General features: G+C 39.8%; 1 protein-coding gene across 4 annotated transcripts in view; it reads left to right on the top strand.

Annotated features, from left to right (window-relative positions):
• NPSR1 (neuropeptide S receptor 1) overlaps positions 1 to 22,303 on the top strand; it is a 153,300-nt gene that overhangs the window by 26,935 nt on the left and 104,062 nt on the right. For all 4 annotated transcript variants that reach the window (XM_004007904.6, XM_027969109.3, XM_027969108.3 and 1 more), the window contains exon 2: positions 1,369 to 1,501. In XM_004007904.6, the coding sequence (XP_004007953.3) occupies positions 1,369 to 1,501 (133 nt within the window). The remainder of the gene's footprint in view (positions 1 to 1,368; positions 1,502 to 22,303) is intronic.

Here is a 22,303-nt window from a genome sequence, read left to right as displayed (position 1 = left end):
AATCTGCTTTATTTAAAGTCAAGTGATTGTAGACCTTCACAACAACCACCTTACATTAAAGTCTGACCAAATAGCTGGGTCCTCTGGATACACCAAAAGCTGTATCCTGGCCAGGATACAATGTTATCATTATAAGGGATTTCTTCAGGGTCTTCTCTTTTTATCAGATTTTTTTTATGTAGATCATTTTAAAATTTTTTATGGAATTTATTACAATATCACTTGTGTTTCATGTTTTGGTTTTTTGGCCTCGAGGCATAGAGGATCTTAGCCCCACTAACCAGGGATCAAACCTGCACCCCACACACAGGAAGGCAAAGTCTCAACAACTCTGCTGCCAGGGAAGTCCCTTCTTCAGGCTCTTCTTACTGTCTTCTCCAAACAGGAGAAACACTTTGCATCCTGGTCTTAGATGTGCACATTCTTATCAGGATTCCGCCCAGACATTTTGCACTGAAGTCTCTCGGCTTCTGATCTCTGACTTACCTCTGGGTCCCCTTGGCTCCCTGTTCTCACCCACAGCCCAGCCCTCCCCAGTCCCTGGGTCCAGCCCATCCTGTTGCCTCTGTTTTTCTGGGCTTTGGACTTAAGATAGCTGGAAAGTTCCATTAAAGGGAGAATGGAAAGCTTTTTATAAAGAACTTGACATTTTGAATGAGTAGCATTCCTACTTTTTTTTCACTTTTACTAATTATACATTTTCTCAGTGGAATTTTAATATTCCTATATTATACAATTCGGTCAAAGGAAAAAGAGTAAGAAAACCTATAATCATACTACCCTAAAATAACCACTCTTAACATTTTAGTACACTTCAGTTCTTTTCTTACATGTATAATTTTGCAGAGTTGTAATCATACCCAATATATAATTTTATTATGTTTTCCACTTACCATTATATTATAAGCATTTTTACTGTTGCCGCATAATCTTCAGGTCTGTCATTGTTAATAGCTACATAATAGTTCACTGAATTGAACTGCTTTATTTATTTAACTATACTGTTATCTTTAAACAATTTCAAATTTCTTCTTACAATAAAGAGATACATCTTCGTGATTGTAGCGCTCTTTTTAACACCTAGAATTCTTTCACATATGCTTAAAATTGCTCAGCCAAAGAATATTGTGCCTATGTTTTTCTCTGCTGACATATATTTCCAAATAGATCTTTTTAATGGTTGTGTCAATTTACACTGCTGCCAATGTAAATAAGGACCATTGCATTTTTGTTCTCTTGAGAGCAGAGCTTTGACAGGTGGGGGACAGGAGACCAGGAGGAAGACATTTTGACAACAAAGCCTGAGCCTTGCTTTCTGGAAAGTACTCGGGTTCTCACACTGGTTTTGTGTTGCTTTGCTTTTCACAGACTGAGCAGCTGATAACTCTGTGGGTCCTCTTTGTTTTCACCATTGTTGGAAATGCCATTGTGCTGTTCTCTACGTGGAGGAGGAAGAGGAAGTCGAGAATGACCTTTTTTGTGACTCAGCTGGCCATCACAGGTAAGCAATTGCAGAAGAGGAATGGGCTGAGTAGAGAATTCCAATGGCTCCTCACTGTGAAGTATTTTACCAACAGAACTGGTGTATTACCAGCCTAAAACACAGCTGCAGATTTGGGAATAATTTCTGTCGGGATAGAAAACTCAAATTTGAATTTTTCTTCCAACAAATTTAACATATTTAAATATTTATAAGATTCCTTTATAAAAATAACTCTCTAAACAACAAAGTTGAGTATACCATTGTCGGTGCTACCAAAGGGTTCTACTTTCCCTATACACAGCAGCCTCTATGGTTCACTAAGGTAATATTATCATATCATACTATATGATGAGCCTAAAGAATATACCCCAGAAAATGGACCAGAATTATCTTCACTCAGTAATAAATGTTAAGTCTCAAGGACTTTGCTGATTTAAATCTGTGGGCATTGCTTTTGAAACGTAAGTGACATGTAACACCACTGCTGGGCATAGTACAAGGATCATATCTTAGATTTAGATGCTTAAGGGTGGATTTAGGAACTGGGTAGTACTGTTGAAAGGCTGTGGAGTCCTGAGCTATGGGAACCAGATAGCTGTAATATGCTTTTAATTTGAATCTTACTGAGGGCAAATGCAAAAAAAAAAAGTTTTATAAGTGTTAAGTGCTAACAAGGAGCAATGGTAGATGACTGTTAGGAAGGGCTGTTAGGTACATTTCAACCTGTTTTGTGCTCTGAGTTGCAGTAAAGGCCGTGAGAGTTCCTGGGAATTTGGTCTTAAACTCCAATATATGAAACATATGACATTGTAACCTATAAGAAAACCTTAGCCATACCTTGTTGATATCCTGAAATTCCCCTCTTCCTCTTTAACAAAGTGTAGGAGGCCCATCTGCTTAGGTCAGGCTACAGTGACCAGGGTGAAAAACAAGGGCACTACTGAAAAATATGAAGATGGAAGAGGAGCCCCCCGAGTAACAAAAGTGGGACTTGTGATGAAAGAGACTCCTTCAATCTTTCCTATAAAGAGAAGCCCCATTTTCTACTAGGAGTAGAGAGTAGGAGGTGGCTTCCCAGGTAGCACTAGTGGTAAAGAAACTGCCTGCCAGGAGACATAAGAGATGCAGTTTCAACCCCTGGGTCAGGAAGATCATCTGGAGAAGGGCATGGCAACCCACTCCAGTATTCTTGCCTGGAGAATCCCAAGGACAGAGGAGCTGGGCAGGCTATAGTCCACAGGGTTGCAAAAAGTCAGACATGACTGGAGTGACATAGCATGCATGCAAAGGGTAGGAGTAAAGGGTAATTAGAATCATCTGTTGATAGTAAATGTAAAATTCTTAGATGAGGTTATAATAACTTACTTTCACCATATTTTTGTCAGTTACAGTGCTATAACCAACATTCTATGAAACCATATATTCTTTTAGAGTGTAAGAATTTAGGAGGTGTTAAGGATATCAGCTTAGAATTTAAGCTTTGTCAAAAATAATAATAAATGAACAGCTAAAATCTCACCATCTGTTTCCAAAAAGAAGAGTTGTGTGTTCTACTGAAATCCATAGTCTGCTGCGTTAACCTGGGCTTAATTTCCCTCACGTGTTCTAGATAGTCTGGTTTTTATTTGTTAAGTCCCTATGGAAAAATTCAAGGAGTCAAATCAGGAGGATTTCAAGTGAAGAATTCTTGGAGAGAGCAACTTTGCCTAGGGTTTGAGAATGGGCTAACTTCTTATGTAAGATGTTAAAATTTTCTTCACTCACATTTCACCATGATCTCAGATCCTGTAGTAAGGGATCTGAGAATACAAATCGGAGTCTTCAGTAGCACATATGAAAATGCTGCTCCAGTATCAGCTGAAGGATCTTACACTTTGAGATTTATATAAATTTGATTTGAGTCTCCTAACCTATGTTAATGGCCTCCCCAAGATTTCTTCAAATTTCCTGGACTTTGTAGTTTTACTTGTCACTTCTGGTTCTCACTTGCTATCTCTGCTGAACTCTTGCTCTGTTTTATAAGCATCTCACCTTCCCTCATTAGTCTCTCTTTTTTAAAGCCAGACTGACCCTAACAAAGCACTCAGCTCTCTTTTCTTTTATTTTCTTTAAAAATTATCCACAGAAACATAACTTTCTATGTTTAAAAGATTTTGCCAAATGTTTCTGGCAACAGAGAGAGACTGCATTATAACAAAGCAAATGTATTAAAGTTGAATATATTTTTAAAACTTTCAGCTACCACCAGGTGTCTTTGATTCTCCAATGTTGTTCATAGGATGACCAAATTTTTTCACATAAACATATTCTTAAATCATCAGATTCAACTGACATCATCAGTGACAGACATATTTGGAAAACAAAATTCAGAGACATTTTTATACCTGGCTCTTCTAATAGAGAAAAGTAAATGCTAACAATTGTTATAGGGTAAGGCAATATTCTTAAATATTCAAAATTCTTAGAGATGGCCTGACCTGCCTCCTGAGAAATCTGTATGCAGGTCAAGAATTAATAGTTAGAACTGGACATGGAACAACAGACTGGTTGCAAATCAGGAAAGGAGTACGTCAAGGCTGTATTTTGTCACCTTGCTTTTTTAACTCAAATGCAGAGTACATCATGTGAAATGCTGCGCTGGATGAAGCACAAGCTGGAATCAAGATTGCCAGGAGAAATATCAATAACCTCAGATATGCAGATGACACGACCCTTATGGAAGAAAGCAAAGAACTAAAGAACCTCTTGATGAAAGTGAAAGAGGAGAGTAGAAAAGTCAGCTTAAAACTCAACATTCAGAAAGCTAAGATCATGGCATCTGGTCCCATCACTTCATGGTAAATAGATGGGGAAACAATGGAAACAGTGGCTGACTATTTTTCTGGGCTCCAAAATCACTGGATATGGTGACTGCACTCATGAAATTAAAAGACACTTGCTCCTTGGAAGAAAAGCTATGACCAACCTAGACAGCATATTCAAAACCAGAGACATTACTTTGCCAACAAAGGTCTGTCTAGTCAAAGCTATGGTTTTTCCTGTAGTCATGTATGGATGTGAGAGTTGGATTTTAAAGCAAGCTGAGCACTGAAGAATTGATGCTTTTGAACTATGGTGTTGGAGAAGACTCTTGAAGGTCCCTTGGACAGCAAGGAGATCCAACCAGTCCATCCTAAAGGAAATCAATCCTGAATATTCACTGGGGGGACTGATGCTGAAGCTGAAGCTCCGATACTTTGGCCACCTGATGCAAAGAACTGACTCATTAGAAAAGACCCTGATTCTGAGAAAGATTGAAGGCAGGAGGAGAAGGGGATGACAGAGGATGAGAAGGTTGGATGGCATCATCAACTCAATGGACGTGAGTTAGAGTAGGCTCTGGAAGACAAAGAATCAGACACGACTGAGCGACTGAACTGAAAGCAATATTAATACTCTTCATTAAATAATATCGTCCATCATGACTCTCCTGACAAAAGCCTCCTACTTACAGTGATTCTTTGAGGAACCTTTTGATTCCACTTGGTCTCTGTTATACTTAGTTGGTGAATCAGTTGGAATTAGATTCAGGTGAATATCTATAAAATCCAGATAAAGGTGGCTTAAGTCTACAAGGATTTATTTTCATATTATGTAAAGAATTCTGGAGGTAGGCGGTCCAGGGCTCATATTGTATTTCCCCATCACTGGCAACTCAGGCTTCTCATATTTCTACTCTATTAAAGAATGTTCAATCTCAAGGTCAGCTCGAGGTATATGGCTCATGGTCAGTTGTTGGTTCAAGATGGCTGCTGGAACTCCTGCCGTCATTCCCAGATTCCAGTCAACAAAAAGGCAGAGAGGGCAAAGGACAAGAGGGGTTCATGCCCCGCCACCTGTCCTCTTAGCTGGCATTCCTAGGATGCCCACTCATTAATTTTTGCTTGTATTTTATTTGCCATGTCTAACTAAAAAGAAGCTAAAATATAAAGAAGTAAATGTTTTTGTTTTTTTTGTTCATTTGTAACCCACTGGCCAGAAAAAAATCGTTTCTCTTCCTAAGAGAGAACAGAAGTAATTAGCAGTCTCAAGCATAGCTTGTCTTCTGTACTTTAGTTTCCTGCAAGAAAGAGAAGTTTAGACAGTGAATCTCTGTTTGACCACCCATTTCCCTGCTTTGAAGATACTTCTACCAGATGCTGTGCTTTCTTCTTCAGACCTCACATCTTGGCAGGTAGCACTTTTCATATTGTCCAAACACTGCAGTGATCCATTGAATGACTGTACATTAAGTAGATAAATTCCTAATGCTGACTATTTACATGAAAGAAGTGACAGTGTTAGTCAGTCATGTCTGACTCTTTGCGAACCATGGACTGTATAACCCACCAGGCTCCTCTGTCCATGAAATTCTCCAGGGAAGAATACTGGAGTGGGTTTCCATTTCTTTCTCCAGGGGATCTTCCTGATCCAGGGATCGAACCCGGGTCTCTGTAAAGAATCTTGTAGGCAGATTCTTTACCAGTGGAGTTATAAGAGAAGCCTGTCCTCAATTTTTGGCTACTATCATCAATTCTGCAATGAATATTCTCACAATTAAATCTGACAAGCATCCTTTATTATTCACTTAAGAAAATTTATAGACATGAACTTAGTGCATCAAAGGAAGACACTTTCATGACTTTCAAATTGGCCAATGTCCTTTTAGGTCACCCAGGCTAAATGATGATGAAAAATGGCATGCAACAAACCTTCCAGAAGCCACCAACACAGATCCACACTGAGTCTAATTTTTAAAAGATACTAAAAACAGAAGCCTTCAGTTCAGTTCAATTCAGTCACTCAGCTATGCCTGACTCTTTGTGACCCCGTGGACTGCAGCATGCCAAGCTTCCCTGTCCACCACCAATTCCTAGAACTTGCTCAAACTCATGTCCATTGCGTCAGTGATGCCATGCAACCATCTCATCCTCTGTCATCCCCTTCTCCTCTGCTTACAATCTCTCCCAGCATCAGGGTCTTTTCTATTGAGTCAGTTCTTCACATCAGGTGGTCAAAGTATTGGAGTTTCAGCTTCAACATCAGTCCTTCCAATGAATATTCAGGACTGATCTCCTTTAGGATGGACTGGTTGGATCTCCTTGCAGTCCAAGGGACTCTCAAGAGTCTTCTCCAACACCACAGTTCAAAAGCATCAATTCTTCAGTGCTCAGCTTTCTTTATAGTCCAACTCTCACATCCATACATGACCACTGGAAAAACCATAGCTTTGACTAGACAGACCTTTGTTGGCAAAGTAATGTCTCTGCTTTTCAATATGCTATCTAGGTTGGTCATAGCTTTTCTTCCAAGGAGCAAGTGTCTTTTAATTTCATGAGTGCAGTCATCATCTGCAGTGATTTTGGAGCCCCCCAAAATAAAATCTGTCACTGTTTCCATTGTTTCCCCATCTATTTGCCTTGAAATGATCAGACCAGATGCCATGATCTTAGTTTTCTAAATGTTGAGTTTTAAGCTGACTTTTCTACTCTCCTCTTTCAGTTTCATCAAGAGGCTCTTTAGTTCTTCTCTTTCTGCCATAACGGTGGTGTCATCTGCATATCTGAGGTTATTGATATTTTTCCTGGCAATCTTGATTCCAGCTTGTGCTTCATCCAGCTTGGCATTTCCCATGATGTACTCTGCATATAAGCTAAATAAACAGGGTGACAATATACAGCCTTGACATACTCCTTTCCCAATTTGGAACCAATCCATTGTTCCATGACCTATTCTAACTGTTGCTTCCTGACTTGAATACAGATTTCTCAGGAGGCAGGTCAGGTGGTCTGGTATTCCCATGTCTTTAAGAATTTTCCACAGTTTGTTGTGGTCCATACAGTCAAAGGTTTTGGCGTAGTCAATAAAGCAGAAGTAGATGTTTTTCTGGAACTCTCTTGCTTTTTCTATGATCCAACTGCTATTGGCAATTTGATCTCTGGCAATTTTTAGGTCACCCAGGCAAAAAGATGATGAAAAATGTCATGTGACAAACCTTTTAGAAGCCACCAGCACAGATCCACACTGAGTCATATTTTTCAAAGATCCTGCAAATGGAAGCCTTATTTATTTGCAATAACATTAGGGCATGATTAGTTCCTTGAAGGCATGGATCCTCTCTGTTCATCTGTTAACATTCAGTCCACACCTACTCAAATCTAATTTACTTATTGTAAAAAGGAGCAGGGCTTCCCTGGTGGCTCAGTAGTAAAGAATCCGCCTGCCAATGCAGAAGACACAGGTTTGATCCCTGGTCCAGGAAGATCCCACATGCTGTGGAGCAACTAAGTTCACAGCTATTGAGCCTGTGCTCTGAAGCCAGGAGCCACAACTCCTGAGCCCATGTGCCTCCACTACTACTGAAGTCCACATGACCTAGAGAGAGTCCGTGCCCTGAGGCAAGGGAAGCCACAGCAATGACAAGCCCACTGCAACTGGAGAAGTAGCCCCAACTCTCCACAACAAAGGAAAGCCCCAGTGGCAGAGAAGACCCAGCACAGCCAAAAATAAATAAATGTTGAAAAATCATTTCAAAAATAAAAAGGAACATTTTCTCCCCTCCTAGCTAGTGTATCAGAGAAGAAGCCACATCTACTTGCCCTTCTTTCCCCCACAGTTCCTATAGCAGTGCTCATGTATTTGTGAAAACAGAGAACACATCATTTACATTTGAATGGAAGAATTGTTTTAGTTTTACAGGCATATACTTCAATTCACTTCCTTCTTCTCCACATTACTGATCCCTTCAAAAAACACTTAATTCTCTATATCTTCCATTAGAAATTTTGATTGTAGGATTTAGCCTTGAGAATATAAGAAAACCAGATCTTAAAGCTGCTATTTTGGCATATTCTGCAATTTTTAGCACATCCATTTTAACAATTTTCTGGATGAATTTAATGACTGTTTATATTTTATGAGCTAAAGTGCCAATTAAAATTTATTATTCATTTATCATCTTTAGGACTGACGTCTGTTTTATTCAAATGCCATAAAGAACGGGAGCTAATGAGAGTAACTCCCATTGAGTGTTCAACCAAGGAAAGATAGAAAACATATTTTTTGGCATATATTCAAATAACTTTCTTCTGATAAGACCAAGTCGTCTCACATTGGTGGAAATTAGCTCTGCCTCAAAGCACTTTCTGGAGAGCAACTTACTAATAAACTAAGGAATGTACCATCCTCAAAGGCTCCCTGTTAATTATCTGACAGAGAAAACTGAGAGCTTTAGCAAGGGAGGTGAGACCAGGAAGAGTGAGGTGTTCAAGGTCATACATAGAGTTCACTACCACTTACAAAGCTGATTTCACTCACTGAGTTGCATATTCAGTTTATTTCATTTATACTCAGTTCATTATTTGAATTCTGCTTATTCATTTACTTTTTTTTTATTGTTTTCAATAAGCTTAACAAGCTCAAAGTAATGATACGTGATACGTATATATAACAATAAGTTCAGTTAACAACCATCACCTCACATAGTTACAATTTTGGGGGGAAAAATGTCAAGAAATTTTAAAATCTACTCTCTAAGCAGCTTTCAAATATGCAATACAGTATTGTTAATGACAATCACCATGCTGTACATTATATCCCCAGAACAACTTCTTCTTCTAAGTAGACGTTGGTTCCCTTTGACCATCTTCACCCATTTCCCCCAGTCCTCACCTCTGACAACCACCTATCTGTCCTCTGTTTCTGTGAGTTCATGTTTTTTTCTCTTAGTTTCCACATACAGCATTTGTCTTTCTCTGCCCTTTCACTTAGCATATTGCCTTCAAGATTCATCTATGCATTGTCATAAATGGGAGGATCTCCTCTTTATGGTTGAATAATATTCCATCGTGTATATAAACCATGTATTCTTCTTTATAATATTTATTTATTTTTGGCTGAGGTCTTTTGTGGTTTGATGTGAATTTTAGGAATTTTTTTCTATTTCTGTGAAAAAATATCCTTGAAATATTGACACAGATTGCATTAAACCTACTGATTGTTTGGGGCAGTATGGACACTTTAATAATATTAAATCTTCCAATCCATGAAAGAGGTTATCTTTCCATTCATTTGTGTCTTATTGAACTTCTTTAATCAATATCTTACAGCTTTCTGTGTGCAGATCTTTCACCTCCTTCATTAAATTTACTCATAAGCATTTTATTGTTTTGAATGCTATTGAAATGGGGTTATTTCCTTGTATCTTTTTCAGATAATTGTTAGTGCATAGAAAAGGAATTGGCTTCTGTGTGTTGCTTTTATATCCTGCAACTCAAATCAGGCAAAAATAATGACTAAGCTCCCTAGCCAAACGGGGTCACCATCTGTGATCTTCGCTCTCATGCATGTGTGAAGAGAAATGTGGTCTGCCAAGACCTGAGCACTGGTTGCTCTGGCTCCACCCTCCTTCTCTGTTTGTTTCTGATCCACAGGAGTCAAACCCTGCATGGTTCCCCAGTGATCCTTGACGAGTGAGATCATAGTGGGCATCCTGGGAGGCATCCTGCAACATCAGGGGAAGTGGATGCTCACTTTGGTATATTTCTTCCCCACTGGAGAAACTGTAGGCCAAGTAGGGCCCTCTCAGGTGTGGCCTTGTGCTTGCCTGGGGGAGGGGCAATGCAGTCAGAGTGTAGTTCTTCCCATTACCCTTATATTAGAGTCCTTCTTGATCTCTGTGGTTCAACAGGCTATTTCACCTCACCTCTTTGTTCAGGCATTTTCATAATCATGTCCTGTCTATGGACAGTGGCTAGTTGGTCTTCTTGTGAGGGGGACTATAGTTAGGAATGATCTGTGTTGCCATCTTGATGACATTATTTGTAATCCTTCCCTTCTGTAATGCAAATGCTTAAGACTATGGATAATTTTCTTCTAAGGGATTCTTGTCCGCAGTAGTAGATATAATGGTCATCTGAGTTAAATTCACCCATTCTTGCCAACATCCGCTGGATCATGGAAAAGCAAGAGTTCCAGAAAAACATCTATTTCTGCTTTGTTGACTATGCCAAAGCCTTTGACTGTGTGGATCACAAGAAACTGTGGAAAATTCTGAAAGAGATGGGAATACCAGACCACCTGACCTGCCTCTTGAGAAACCTATATGCACATCAGGAAGCAACAGTTAGAATTGGACATGGAACAACAGACTGGTTCCAAATAGGAAAAGGAATACGTCAAGGCTGTATATTGTCACTCTGCTTATTTAAGCTATATGCAAAGTATATCATGAGAAACGCTGGGCTGGGAGAAGCATAAGCTGGAATCAAGATTGCCAGGAGAAATATCAATAACCTCAGATATGCAGATGACACCACCCTTATGGCAGAAAGTGAAGAGGAACTAAAAAGCCTCTTGATGAAAGTGAAAGTGGAGAGTGAAAAAGTTGGCTTAAAGCTCAACATTCAGAAAACGAAGATCATGGCATCTGGTCCCATCACTTCATGGCAAGTAGATGGGGAAACAGTGGAAACAGTGTCAGACTTTATTTTGGGGGGTTCCAAAATCACTGCAGATGGTGACTGCAGCCATGAAATTAAAAGATGCTTACTCCATGGAAGAAAATTTATGAGCAACCTAGATAGCATATTGAAAAGCCAGAGACATTATTTTGCCAACAAAGGTCCGTCTACTCAAGGCTATGGTTTTTCCAGTGGTCATATATGGATGTGAGAGTTGGACTGTGAAGAAGGCTGAGTGCTGAAGAATTGATGCTTTTGAACTGTGGTGTTGGAGAAGACTCTTGAGAGTCCCTTGGACTGCAAGGAGATCCAACCAGTCCATTCTGAAGGAGATCAGCCCTGGGATTTCTTTGGAGGGAATGATGCTAAAGCTGAAACTCCAGTACTTTGGCCACCTCATACGAAGAGTTGACTCATTGAAAAAGACTCTGATGCTGGGAGGGATTGGGGGCAGGAGGAGAAGGGGATGACAGAGGATGAGATGGCTGGATGGCATCACTGACTCGATGGATGTGAGTCTGAGTGATGTCCGGGAGTTGGTGATGGACAGGGAGGCCTGGTGTGCTTCGATTCATGGCGTCACAAAGAGTCAGACACGACTGAGCCACTGAACTGAACTGATGTATAGTTTTTCCCTAAATTCATATATTTCATGAATTAATTCTGTTTTATTTTTCAAATATTTAGTGCTTTTTTATTTCCTCTTTCACTATGAAATAACCATTTTATAGGTTTTGATTATTTTTATCTTTAATTTTCAGATGACTATTTTTCTATGACATTTTGTAATTCACAATTAATTGTATTGCCTTGTAGTCAGAGAATATTTTTAGAAGAATTCCTGCTCTTTTGAAAAATATTTAATACATACTAAAAATTAGGACATGTCAACTTAAAAAGAGTAGTCACAACCTAAGTTTAGAGTTATGTTTGATTCGGTGGGAGTTTTTAGGACTTCAAGCACAGAGACAGCATCTCAAGTAATCCTGAGAGAACTGCTCTGAGGAGGTGAAGGGAAGAGTCAGGTTATATAAAAGTTTTACAACAAAGAGCAGGTAGTCTTAACATCAAAAGATTATTGTTAATTAAAGAAAATCAGATATCCCAGGTTAAGGAATTTAGCACTTTTCCATGTAGGGGAAGATGCAAGAGTCTGAGCTTGCTGAAGTCATTCCTTTCGTATTCCTCTCAGTTATCCTGGGGCCAGTATCCTGTGTTTTTCACATTCTGAGCTCCCTTGGGGCTCACCATAGGGACTGGCTGCAAACTGATTACTATTAGATAGCAGGTTGGAGAAGGAAATGGCAACCCATTCCAGTATTCTTGCCTGGAAAATCCCTTGGACAGAGGAGCCTGGCAGGCTACAGTCCATGGGTTCACAAAGAGTTGGGCACGACTTAATGACTAAGATGCACACAGATAGCAGGTATTCTTCTTCCTGAATGCCCTTAGGACTCAACACTTCACACTGGAGGGCTGGAATTGCTGATGATTGTGACATCCTTGTGTATTGATCTGGCAGGAAATATTTCATTTCTCAGACTTAAATTTTTCATTTCATTTCATTTAATAATAATTAAAGTTGTGGAAATTAAAAAAAAAAATCACCTAAATGAGAAAAAGCAATGGTTGTTTATTAAGAGCTTACAATAGCAAGGGAGTGAATCATTGTCAGACACTCAAAGATAAGCAAAACAGTGGGAGTGCTTTGTAATGGGAAATAAAAGACTTCAGGTATGCCTTGATTGGAGGCTGTTGGCACAGGAAATGGTAGGCAGGCTAACTAGAAGCATGGCATCTATGTGATTGGTTAACATTGCATATTTGGCTTTGTTCAATTGGTTCTAAGTTAGAAGCAGAGGTGGTTATTCATTAGGGAAGCTGTCAGTTTTCAATCACAAGCTGGCTGTTTGGGGCAGATCACTATAGCAGTTATCGTTTGGTTTTCCAGACAGGCTGCTATAGATAGTAGGTTGGCTTCCTGAGTTGATCACTGCAGGTTGTGGGCCAAAGTTCCATTTTTATATAGTCTGGTCATTGTCCATATGTATATTTAGTTTTTATATTCTTTGTACTTAATTTTCTGAATTTTCTCTGGTTAGCATCTTCAGATTTTCTGTATTTCCATATATGTACTTCTTGCTTATTCACTATGTCATGAGTAACTAAAAGCGCTGTTAAAAACTTTCATACTTTCTCTCATTTTCTCCCAGTATCTTTTAATCATTATTTATTTTATAAATTTTAGCATTCTGTTACTTGGTTCTTAAAGTCTCTTAATAAATCTTTAATACAGGTTTGAGTGCTTAATATTACATGCACAAACACAATCCTTCTACTTTCATTTATTAACTTGCTTAAATTTTATTTATGTGATACTAATATTAAATGCATCTATTTAATCTTTATTGGATTCATTTTTCACATACTGGACTAAGCATTTTAATAAAACCTCATTTAAAAACTATATATTTATCATAAATGCCTCTGCTTTGTGACTATGCTTGCAATAATTATCAACAAGTATTTCTATATTTGAATATTTCAAAGATTATCAATAGTTGGCTTCCCCATTCCTGGTTCCTTTATTTTGGTAGAGCTCCCAATCTGGAGTACTTTGAGTGCTTATTTTTTCCCCACTTCAGGATAGGATTCTCAAGAACCTGGCATTAGTGAAAAAGACTTTCTCTTGCCTCCCCAAAATAAAAATACAGGTGAGGAAATGTTGAATTCACAACTCAAATCGCCAAAGATGTTGCTCTATTAACTCCTGGCATTTCATGTTACAGAGAAGTATAAAGTCAGTCTGGAATTTCTTCCCTTATAGCTTATCAGATTTTTTTTCTTTCGAGTATTCATGCTTTTACCTGGTTATATCTATTTATTGATCTGTTGTATCAGTTCTGCTTTTTGCCAAGTAAGCTCTTTTGATTTGCAGATTAAAATGACTTCTAAGTTCATTTTGTTTGTGTCTGAATATTGATTACCTTCCATTAGTTCTGATCTTATGTTCAGGAACACTATCCATATGTTAGGAACTATGGTCCTTTTCTCTCACCAATTATATATCTTGGTCCTATTCTTCCGTATTTGGAAGAACTATGAAAACTTTTTCTAATGATTGATTTGATTTTGATTAGCAGTGTAAAACTACTTTTCAATGTTTCTAAAGTCTCTTAAAAGTTGCTTTTCCTTTGAGCAGTTTCAAAGCATTCATTCTTTATATCATCTAGTGCCTTTTTATTGCTGTCAACTTCTCAGGATTCCTCTTTTTACAACATACTTAATGACTTCCTACTTCCCAGGTGGCTGGTTCTAGTGGTAAAGAACCCGCCTCCTGATGCAGAAAACATGAGAGACTTGGGTTTGATCTCTGGAGTGAGAAGATCCCCTGGAGGAGGGCATGGCAACCCGCTCCAGTATTCTTGCCTAGTGAAACCCATGGACAGAGGAGCCTGACAGGCTACAGTCCATGGGATGGCAGAGTTGGACATGACTGCAGCAACTTGGCACGCAATGTCTTCTTAGGTGGTGCTAGTGGTAAAGAAGCTGCCTGCCAATGCAGGAGATGTAAGAGACACAGGTCGTAAAATATGTAGGTTCAATCCCTGGGTTGGGAAGATCCCCTGGAGGAGGAAATGGCACCCAACTCCAGCATTTTTTCCTGGAGAAATCCACAGACAGAGGAGCCTGGTGGTGTACAGTCTATGGGATCGAAAGAGCTGGACTCAACTGAGCATCAGAGCATGTCTTACTACCTCATCTTTCATCTTGCCACAATGTCAAAGTTTTTCTAAAATGTAATAAGAACACAAAACACTGCCTAAGATTTAAGTATGTTTCCTGAACTAAAGGGTTTTGTTTAAGGATTTTTTTTCTGACATTTGTGTGTTCTTTTCTACTTAATGTTATAAAATTTCACTACTCTATGACTCACTGATTCCACTAGAAGTTGTTTGATTGGCTAACATCTGAATAAGTGCATGTCCTTCATTTAGATTATTCCTACAGTGGCTACACAATGCCATCATTGTTCCCTACTCTGAGAAGAGGTGGTCTATGTTTGTAAAGAAAACTGGTTTCTCTTGAGCCGGAAAAGAAGGTACTGCCTTATCACACTGGGAATAATCTAACTAAAAGGAATGAACACTTATCCCAGAAAATCTTTTTCTTATTCAGAGAAATTGGGTTTCTTTTTGTTCTCCCCCTTTGCTCCTGATCATTACACTGATCAGGCATCATCGCTGTAGCCTGGGAAAGGCACTTCACCTCGCTAAGCCTTCTGTTTTCTCAACTCTAAAATGAAGAAGCTATCCAGATAGGCTTAAGAGATCAGAAGTGATCTGGTTCTAGCAGTCTTGTGCTTCTAATTAGAAATTTGCAGTTGTAGAAATTGAGGGGATTTTTTTACACCTTCAGATGTCTGCTGATTAAGCAACTTTTGTCATAATGAGTACAGGTCACCTTTCTCAATTAGCTCTGTTGCTTAATAATGGTACTGTCTGGCTCCTCGTCCATATGGAAGGAAAATGGCCAATGGAATGTAGTAAAAATAGTGATACTAAGATTGATTCCCTCCTCTGTTGCTTGCTGCCTCACCAGGCTTCCCTGATCAACACACTACAGTTCCGTTTGTGGCTTATTCTTTCATCCCTTCCTCTAGTCTTTCAACAAATATTATTAAGCACTAATTATGTCATCACAGGTAGTTGCAGATACCAAGGACACAGTGATGCATTTGGTTCAACTGTTTCAGTTACATTTGAAACAATAAAGCAAAAAAGGGGACAATTGTGCTTTCATCAAGCAAGTTTCAGCAGCACAATAAGCCCTGGGCTTGATTTTGCTTTAGCAATTCAGGAATGCCACCAAGGATGCTGTCTCCGGCATTATAGAAGTCATTTCCTTCAGCCTTGTTCTTCATCTTCGTTATAGGATGCTGTATTCATTTGCTTGGGCTGCCATAACGATGACCACGGACTGGGTGGCTTAACAGAATTTTTTTTCTCACAGTTCTGAATGCTACAGGTCCTGGATGAAGATACTGGCAAGTTTAGATTCTTCTGAGGCCTCTCTCCTTGAATTGGTGGCCATTTTCTTCTTTTGTCTTTTGTTGACCTAAAACAAATAGAAAGCTAGTTATTTCTCCAGGAAAAAAAACGGATTTATTCAGAATCAGCAAAGAACTGCCATTCAAGATGTGCAAGTGTGGCAAGCCATGTGCAAGTCCTCTCACGGGAAGGAGAGGAAAACTCTTAAAGAGGGGAAAGAGGGACTTCCCTGAAAGTCCAGTGGTTAGCACTTCGCTTTCCAATGCAGGGAGTGTGGGTTCAATTCCTGGTTGAGGAGATAAGAAATGTAGGAAGCCACCCTTCCCAGCAGTGCTTAGGAAACCCCTACATGCCCCTCACCAACCTAACAATCTATATGCTCACACATGAACTAATCAGTATGAGCAAGATGCACAATTACTGATGAGCTCAGACTGGAGTCACACGCCCCACTCCTAGGGATTCAGTTTTCCCCAAAGCATGTGATATTGGAACCAAAAGCTGAGTTCTTACTAAAAGAAGCAGATGTTGGAGAGATGACCTCACAACAAATGGTAGGGGGCGGGGGGGAGACAGAGTCTCTAATCCTCAGGAACTTCTATTTGGAGTGGGAGATGTTTTTCTCAGGACTAGGACGCTGGGGGGTTAATGCCTCGAATCACAGTAGGCAGAATATATCTCTGTCCTAGAGTTAGGAGCCTTCTGAATATCTTTGAAGATTAAAAACATTAAAACACTGCCTGGCAAAAGTAAAATTTATGAACTCATAAGTCAGCCTATTCCATTCAACTTAGGGGTACTTAGATCAAATGAACTGCCATTGTGTTTGTTTCCCTGATATTCAAATAGAAGGGTGAGTCTGAGCATAAACTTTCAGGAGGTCTAAAAATATTTCTTTCAACCTTATACCAGCCTTGTGAGATAAATATTCCCATTTTCCAGATGAGGATAACAAGGCTCAGAGAGGGTAAGTGTCCTGGGAAAGTCTTTGCATGTCCTCCCCCATAGTAACTCCACAGTGTAAGAACTCAAGAACCAGGAACCTGGAGTTGCAGGTAGTCGTTTTCTGCTAAAGGGGCTTAGAGAGTCACCAAACATCTGTTCAAGGGGCCGTGCACGGAGGAGCCCCAGAGCAGAGTGACCCAGTGTTCAGACAGGCGCTGCAGCTCTGCCCTGTGCAACCCTGTCTTCGGCTCAGATATCACTGGCTCCATTCTACATGAACTCAGCCAAAGATTTTACCATTAAGAATTGTTGCCTGTCTCTAATTTTAATAATTAATGGAAGTTTTACAACTTTCGGTGACTTTAAACTCAACTTTCTTTGGCTTATTGTTTCTTGAGCAGTTACAGGGTGATCATTGTTACACAAAGACTGGACATGATCTACGATTAACTTTTCCCTCCGTAATAATGTCATTGAATGCTTCTGAATTCCCTAGCTTTACGTACAATTGGGTCATTGTCTCAAAATTCAAGCAATCACTACTTGGATTTAAAATGAGTCTTTGTAGCACACTTTTTGGGCCAATCCAGTTCCCAGTGCTCTGACTTGTATTGCCAACTACTCACCTGACATGTCTAAAAATGCTCTTGTCCATGCACAGCTTTCCACGCCTCAGTTGATGCCAGCACATCTTTGCAGTCACTTAGAACAAATAAGAAGTCATCCTAGACATCTCTCTTTTTCTTATACCACACATCCGATTCATCAGAAAATCATCTGCTGTAATATGTGTGTGTGTGTGTGTGTGTGTGTGTGTGTGTGTGTGTATTCAGCTGTATCTGACTCTTTGTAACCACATGGACTGTAACCCTCCAGGCTCCTCTGTCCGTGGGATTTCCCAGGCAAGAATATTGGAATGGGGTGCCATTTCCTCCTCTAGGGGATATTCCTGACCCAGGAATCAAAACAGTGTCTCCTTTGTCTCCTACACTGGCATATTCTTTACCACTGAGCCACCTGGGAAACCCTTATAATTCAACCACTTCTTGCCGTCTCTATTGCTTCCACTCTGTTCTAAGCTTTCATCACCTCCTGCAGAGATTACTTCAGTAGCCTCCAGACAGGTCTTCCTGTTTCTATAGCTGTCTCCTTTTAGTTAGTGCCAAGGGTGGCAAACTATGCTTCATAAGTCAAACTCTGTCAACCATTTGTTTTTGTAAACAAAGTTTTATTACAACACAGTCCATTGGTCTACATATTGTCTATGACTACTTATGTGCTAAAATGGTACAGAAATGAACAGATTTGACAGGTTGTATGGCCCACAAAGCCTGAAGTATTTACTATCTGACCCTTTAAAGAGAAAGTTTCCTTGTCTTTGGAGTACTCTTGACTTTGCAATCTTGAAGGTCCTTTTGAAATAGAAATAAGATCAAGCAATTCTTTCATTCACATCCCTCCTATGATTTCCATTTTTACCAGGAGTAAAATCCAAAGGAGAAGGCAATGGCACCCCACTCCAGTACTCTTGCCTTGAAAATCCCATGGTGGGCTGCAGTCCAGGGGGTTGCTACGAGTCGAACACGACTAAATGACTTCCCTTTCACTTTCATGCATTGGAGGAGGAAATGGCAACCCACTCCAGTATTCTTGCCTGGAAAATCCCAGGGATGGGGGAGCCTGGTGGGGTGCCGTCTATGGGGTCACACAGAGTCGGACATGACAAGCGACTTAGCAGCAGCAGTAAAATCCAGAATGTTTTACAAAGGCCTTTAAGGTAACATTACCTCTCTGGCTTCTTCTACTGCTATCTCCCTCATTCACTCTGCTCCAGCACAAATGAGCAGAGTTATTCTTGAAAAATGCCCCACGCAATCCTACCTCAGGGCCCTTGCATATGCTATACCTTCAGCTTACAGAGCTCTTTCCCCAGATGTCTGCATGGCTCACTCCCTCATGTTCTTCAAATCTTTCCTCATATACCAGTTTCTTGTGGGCTTCTAATTAATACAACCCATCAGCCCTACATTGAAGGCAGAAGAAGGGAGTAAGAGAGAACAAGACTGTTGGATGACATCATCAATTCAATGGACATGAACTTGGGCAAACTCTGGGAGGTAGTGAGGGAAGCCTGGCCTGCTGCAGTCCACGGGGTCGCAAAGAGTCAGACATGACTTGGCAACTGAACAAAAACAACAAATCAGCCCTAAATACCAGAATTCCTGAGACTTCCTTTATGCTGTTCTATTTTTCCTTCTTTTGCACAGCAATTGTTGTATTCTACTATACTATAATTCCCTTATGTATTGAGTTTATTATTTATTGTTTATTGTATATTCCCTGAAATATAGGGCAAAGATTTATGTTCTATAAGAACTCAGAAAAGGAACTAGACACAGAGTAGTCATCTGATCAGTGTCAATTCAGTTCTGTCATTCAGTCATGTCTGATTTTTTGTGACCCCATGGACTGCAGTATACCAGGCTTCCTTGTCCATCACCAACTCTCAGAGCTTGCTCAAACTCATTTCCATCAAGTCAGTGATACCATCCAACCATGTCATCCGCTGTCATCCCCTCTTCTCCTGCCTTCAATCTTTCCCAACATCAGGGTCTTTTCCAATGAGTCAGTTCTTCCCATCAGGTGGCCAAAGTATTGGAGCTTCAGCTTCAGCATCAGTCATTTGATGCGTATTTGTTCAAGGATGAACCAATGAATAAATGAAAACTGAATATAAAATATTTATAGGTCCTAACACTCTGCTAAGTACTGTGGAGAAATGCATACTCACACTCCCCAACATATGACATATCTTTATCTCAAGAATTTATTATCACATACAAAGTTGAAGGAATTCAGGAAAAGTATAATGGAATACATCAATTATTAGCAGTAAAATGACTGACTAGTATAGCCAAATGTACATAGTATATTAGAATAAGAGAACAAAGTAGGACAGAGTTGTTTAGGAAGGCTTCTTGGAACATCATGAACCTCTCCCAGAAAAGTAAAGAGAATTAAACTGAATTAAGCAGTGGGTAGCAGGAGGAACTCACAGAATTCCATATAAAGAGCACAGCATAAGCAAAGCCAGGGAAGTGGGAAAGAATACTCTTCACCATACCTGCTCTTCAGAAAATTATTAGTCAGCCTAGCTTAACTATCTGGAGAAGGCAACGGCACCCCACTCCGGTACTCCTGCCTGGAAAATCCCATGGACGGAGGAGCCTGGTAGGCTGCAATCCATGGGGTCGCTGAGGGTCGGACACGACTAAGCGACTTCACTTTCACTTTTCACTTTCATTCATTGGAGAAAGAAATGGCAACCCACTCCAGTGTTCTTGCCTGGAGAATTCCAGGGATGGCAGAGCCTGGTGGGCTGCTGTCTATGGGGTCACACAGAGTCGGACACAACTGAAGTGACTTTGCAGCAGCAGCAGCAGCTTAACAATCTAGAGTTTAAGTTTTGATCTTCCTCCATCAATCATCAACCCATGAATTAATCAATGGGACATTGAGGAGCTTGGTCTCATCTGCCTGCAGGTCAGTGCAGGGAAGGCAAGCTACAGAAGGGAACATGGAACTTTCTGGAAGACACCTGCCCAGGTTGTGCTGGAAGAGCGCAGGTGAGGAGCATGCCTTTAGTAGAGCATCTCGGCATCTGCACATAGGAAATCCTGATGGGCATTCACAAAGCCCCAAGCCCCAGACATGAAAGAGAGGGAAAGAAGGTTTCCTTTTAAAAGTTAAATTTATGTAACCAGTCCACAATGGGAAAAAGTGAAGTCTTCTAGAACCACTGAAATATTTACTTTGCTATAGTTTATTCAGTGGTATGCAATCCCCTAAATATGTAATATGATAATATAATATGTAATAATACATGCATATATATCAGATATATACATTATATTATATATAACTATATATAATATATACATAAATTATATAATATAATTTGCATAGTAATTGCTATATTCTACTATACACAGAAATATAGTTTATAATGCATGAAGATACATTATACTATATGTTATATATACATATATATTATATCTATTTGTCTATATATCACATATCATATACATATATTCATATAGATACATAGATTTAAAGAGACTGACAATCTGAAATATTTTAATACAAAGAGAGAAACTATAGAACTAGGAATGTACTACTGGTCAAAAGAGAGACGTGCTAAATCAGGTCACTAGCATGGTGTTCTGTCCTTTGAATCAAGGATATGTCCTCAGGATATGTCCACGATTATATATCCATTCAATCGATCAAAGTTCATGGAACAGCTACCATGCATCAGGCTTACGTTAAGTGCCAGGGATTGCACGGTGAACAAAAGAGTGCCCCAGGCCCTGTGGAACAGAAGTCTAGTGTGGGTGCAGATATTAAACACACACTTGTCTAGGAGGGTTTGAAGGGGTCTCCAAGAGCAGCCACTAATTCTTGTTCTGATTATATGATCATGAAACTACCTTCTAATGACTACTTAAGTCTCTCAGAGAGACTGTTATCAGAGAACTGTGAGGTCTGGGGGAGATGGCTACAGATTGGAAGCCTAATTTGTAGACCTGCTATGCTAAGAACTAAACCACAGACCCTGGCAAATTCGCCACAACAAAGTCATTCTGTGAGCCTTGCCAGGGCAAGCACACGGAGGCACTTTCCTGCTGGCTACATACCTCCGCTTTCAAGAAAAATGTTTTCTTGATCTTTCTTTTTTATCTAGTTGCATTTTTTATCCTCTAAGTCTTCCCCCAAATAAGCTTGTCTTGACTTACCTTGAGTTCATTTTGCCCAATTGTCTGTTGTTAATTCCATGTCATCTCTCCCTCTCTCCAGATTTTGCTTTGTATCGCAGGGGAGAAGCCTTCATTTCCCAGGATTGTTTTTCCCATTTGCTTCCAGATCACATTCTGCCACTGAGGGGTACAGACATGAGGTCTGAAAGAGAATTGAGAAAGAGAAACTGCTTTCTCCAGTGGCAGTTCGGCAAAAACATAAGAAGTCAAACAGGAGATTATCAGCATTAGCTTCTAAGCAAGTTCTTAGAAAGTTTCCTGGTGTTTCCAAAGATTCTTGAAGTTTGCCGAGTCCTGGTGAGCTCCTGCAAACTGCCTGCTTTGGTGCCAAGGGAAACTAAGATCATCTGTACTAGCTTTGTAGCTAGTCAGGTGCTTTTTGGCTTAATGAACTCAAGCCAAAACTTCCCTGAGCCCTCTTAAGTCTCATTCCCTGTATCTAAAACCTTTCCTACTTGAAATACCTAGAAAGGCTATTTTCTGACCAAACCTGAAAACTTTAGTGAGTTTGTGTGGAAAGAACTATTC

The sequence above is a fragment of the Ovis aries genome, chromosome 4 (assembly GCF_016772045.2).
Source record: "Ovis aries strain OAR_USU_Benz2616 breed Rambouillet chromosome 4, ARS-UI_Ramb_v3.0, whole genome shotgun sequence".
Lineage (NCBI taxonomy): Eukaryota > Metazoa > Chordata > Mammalia > Artiodactyla > Bovidae > Ovis > Ovis aries.
This window is presented reverse-complemented; position numbering and strand designations above follow the sequence as displayed.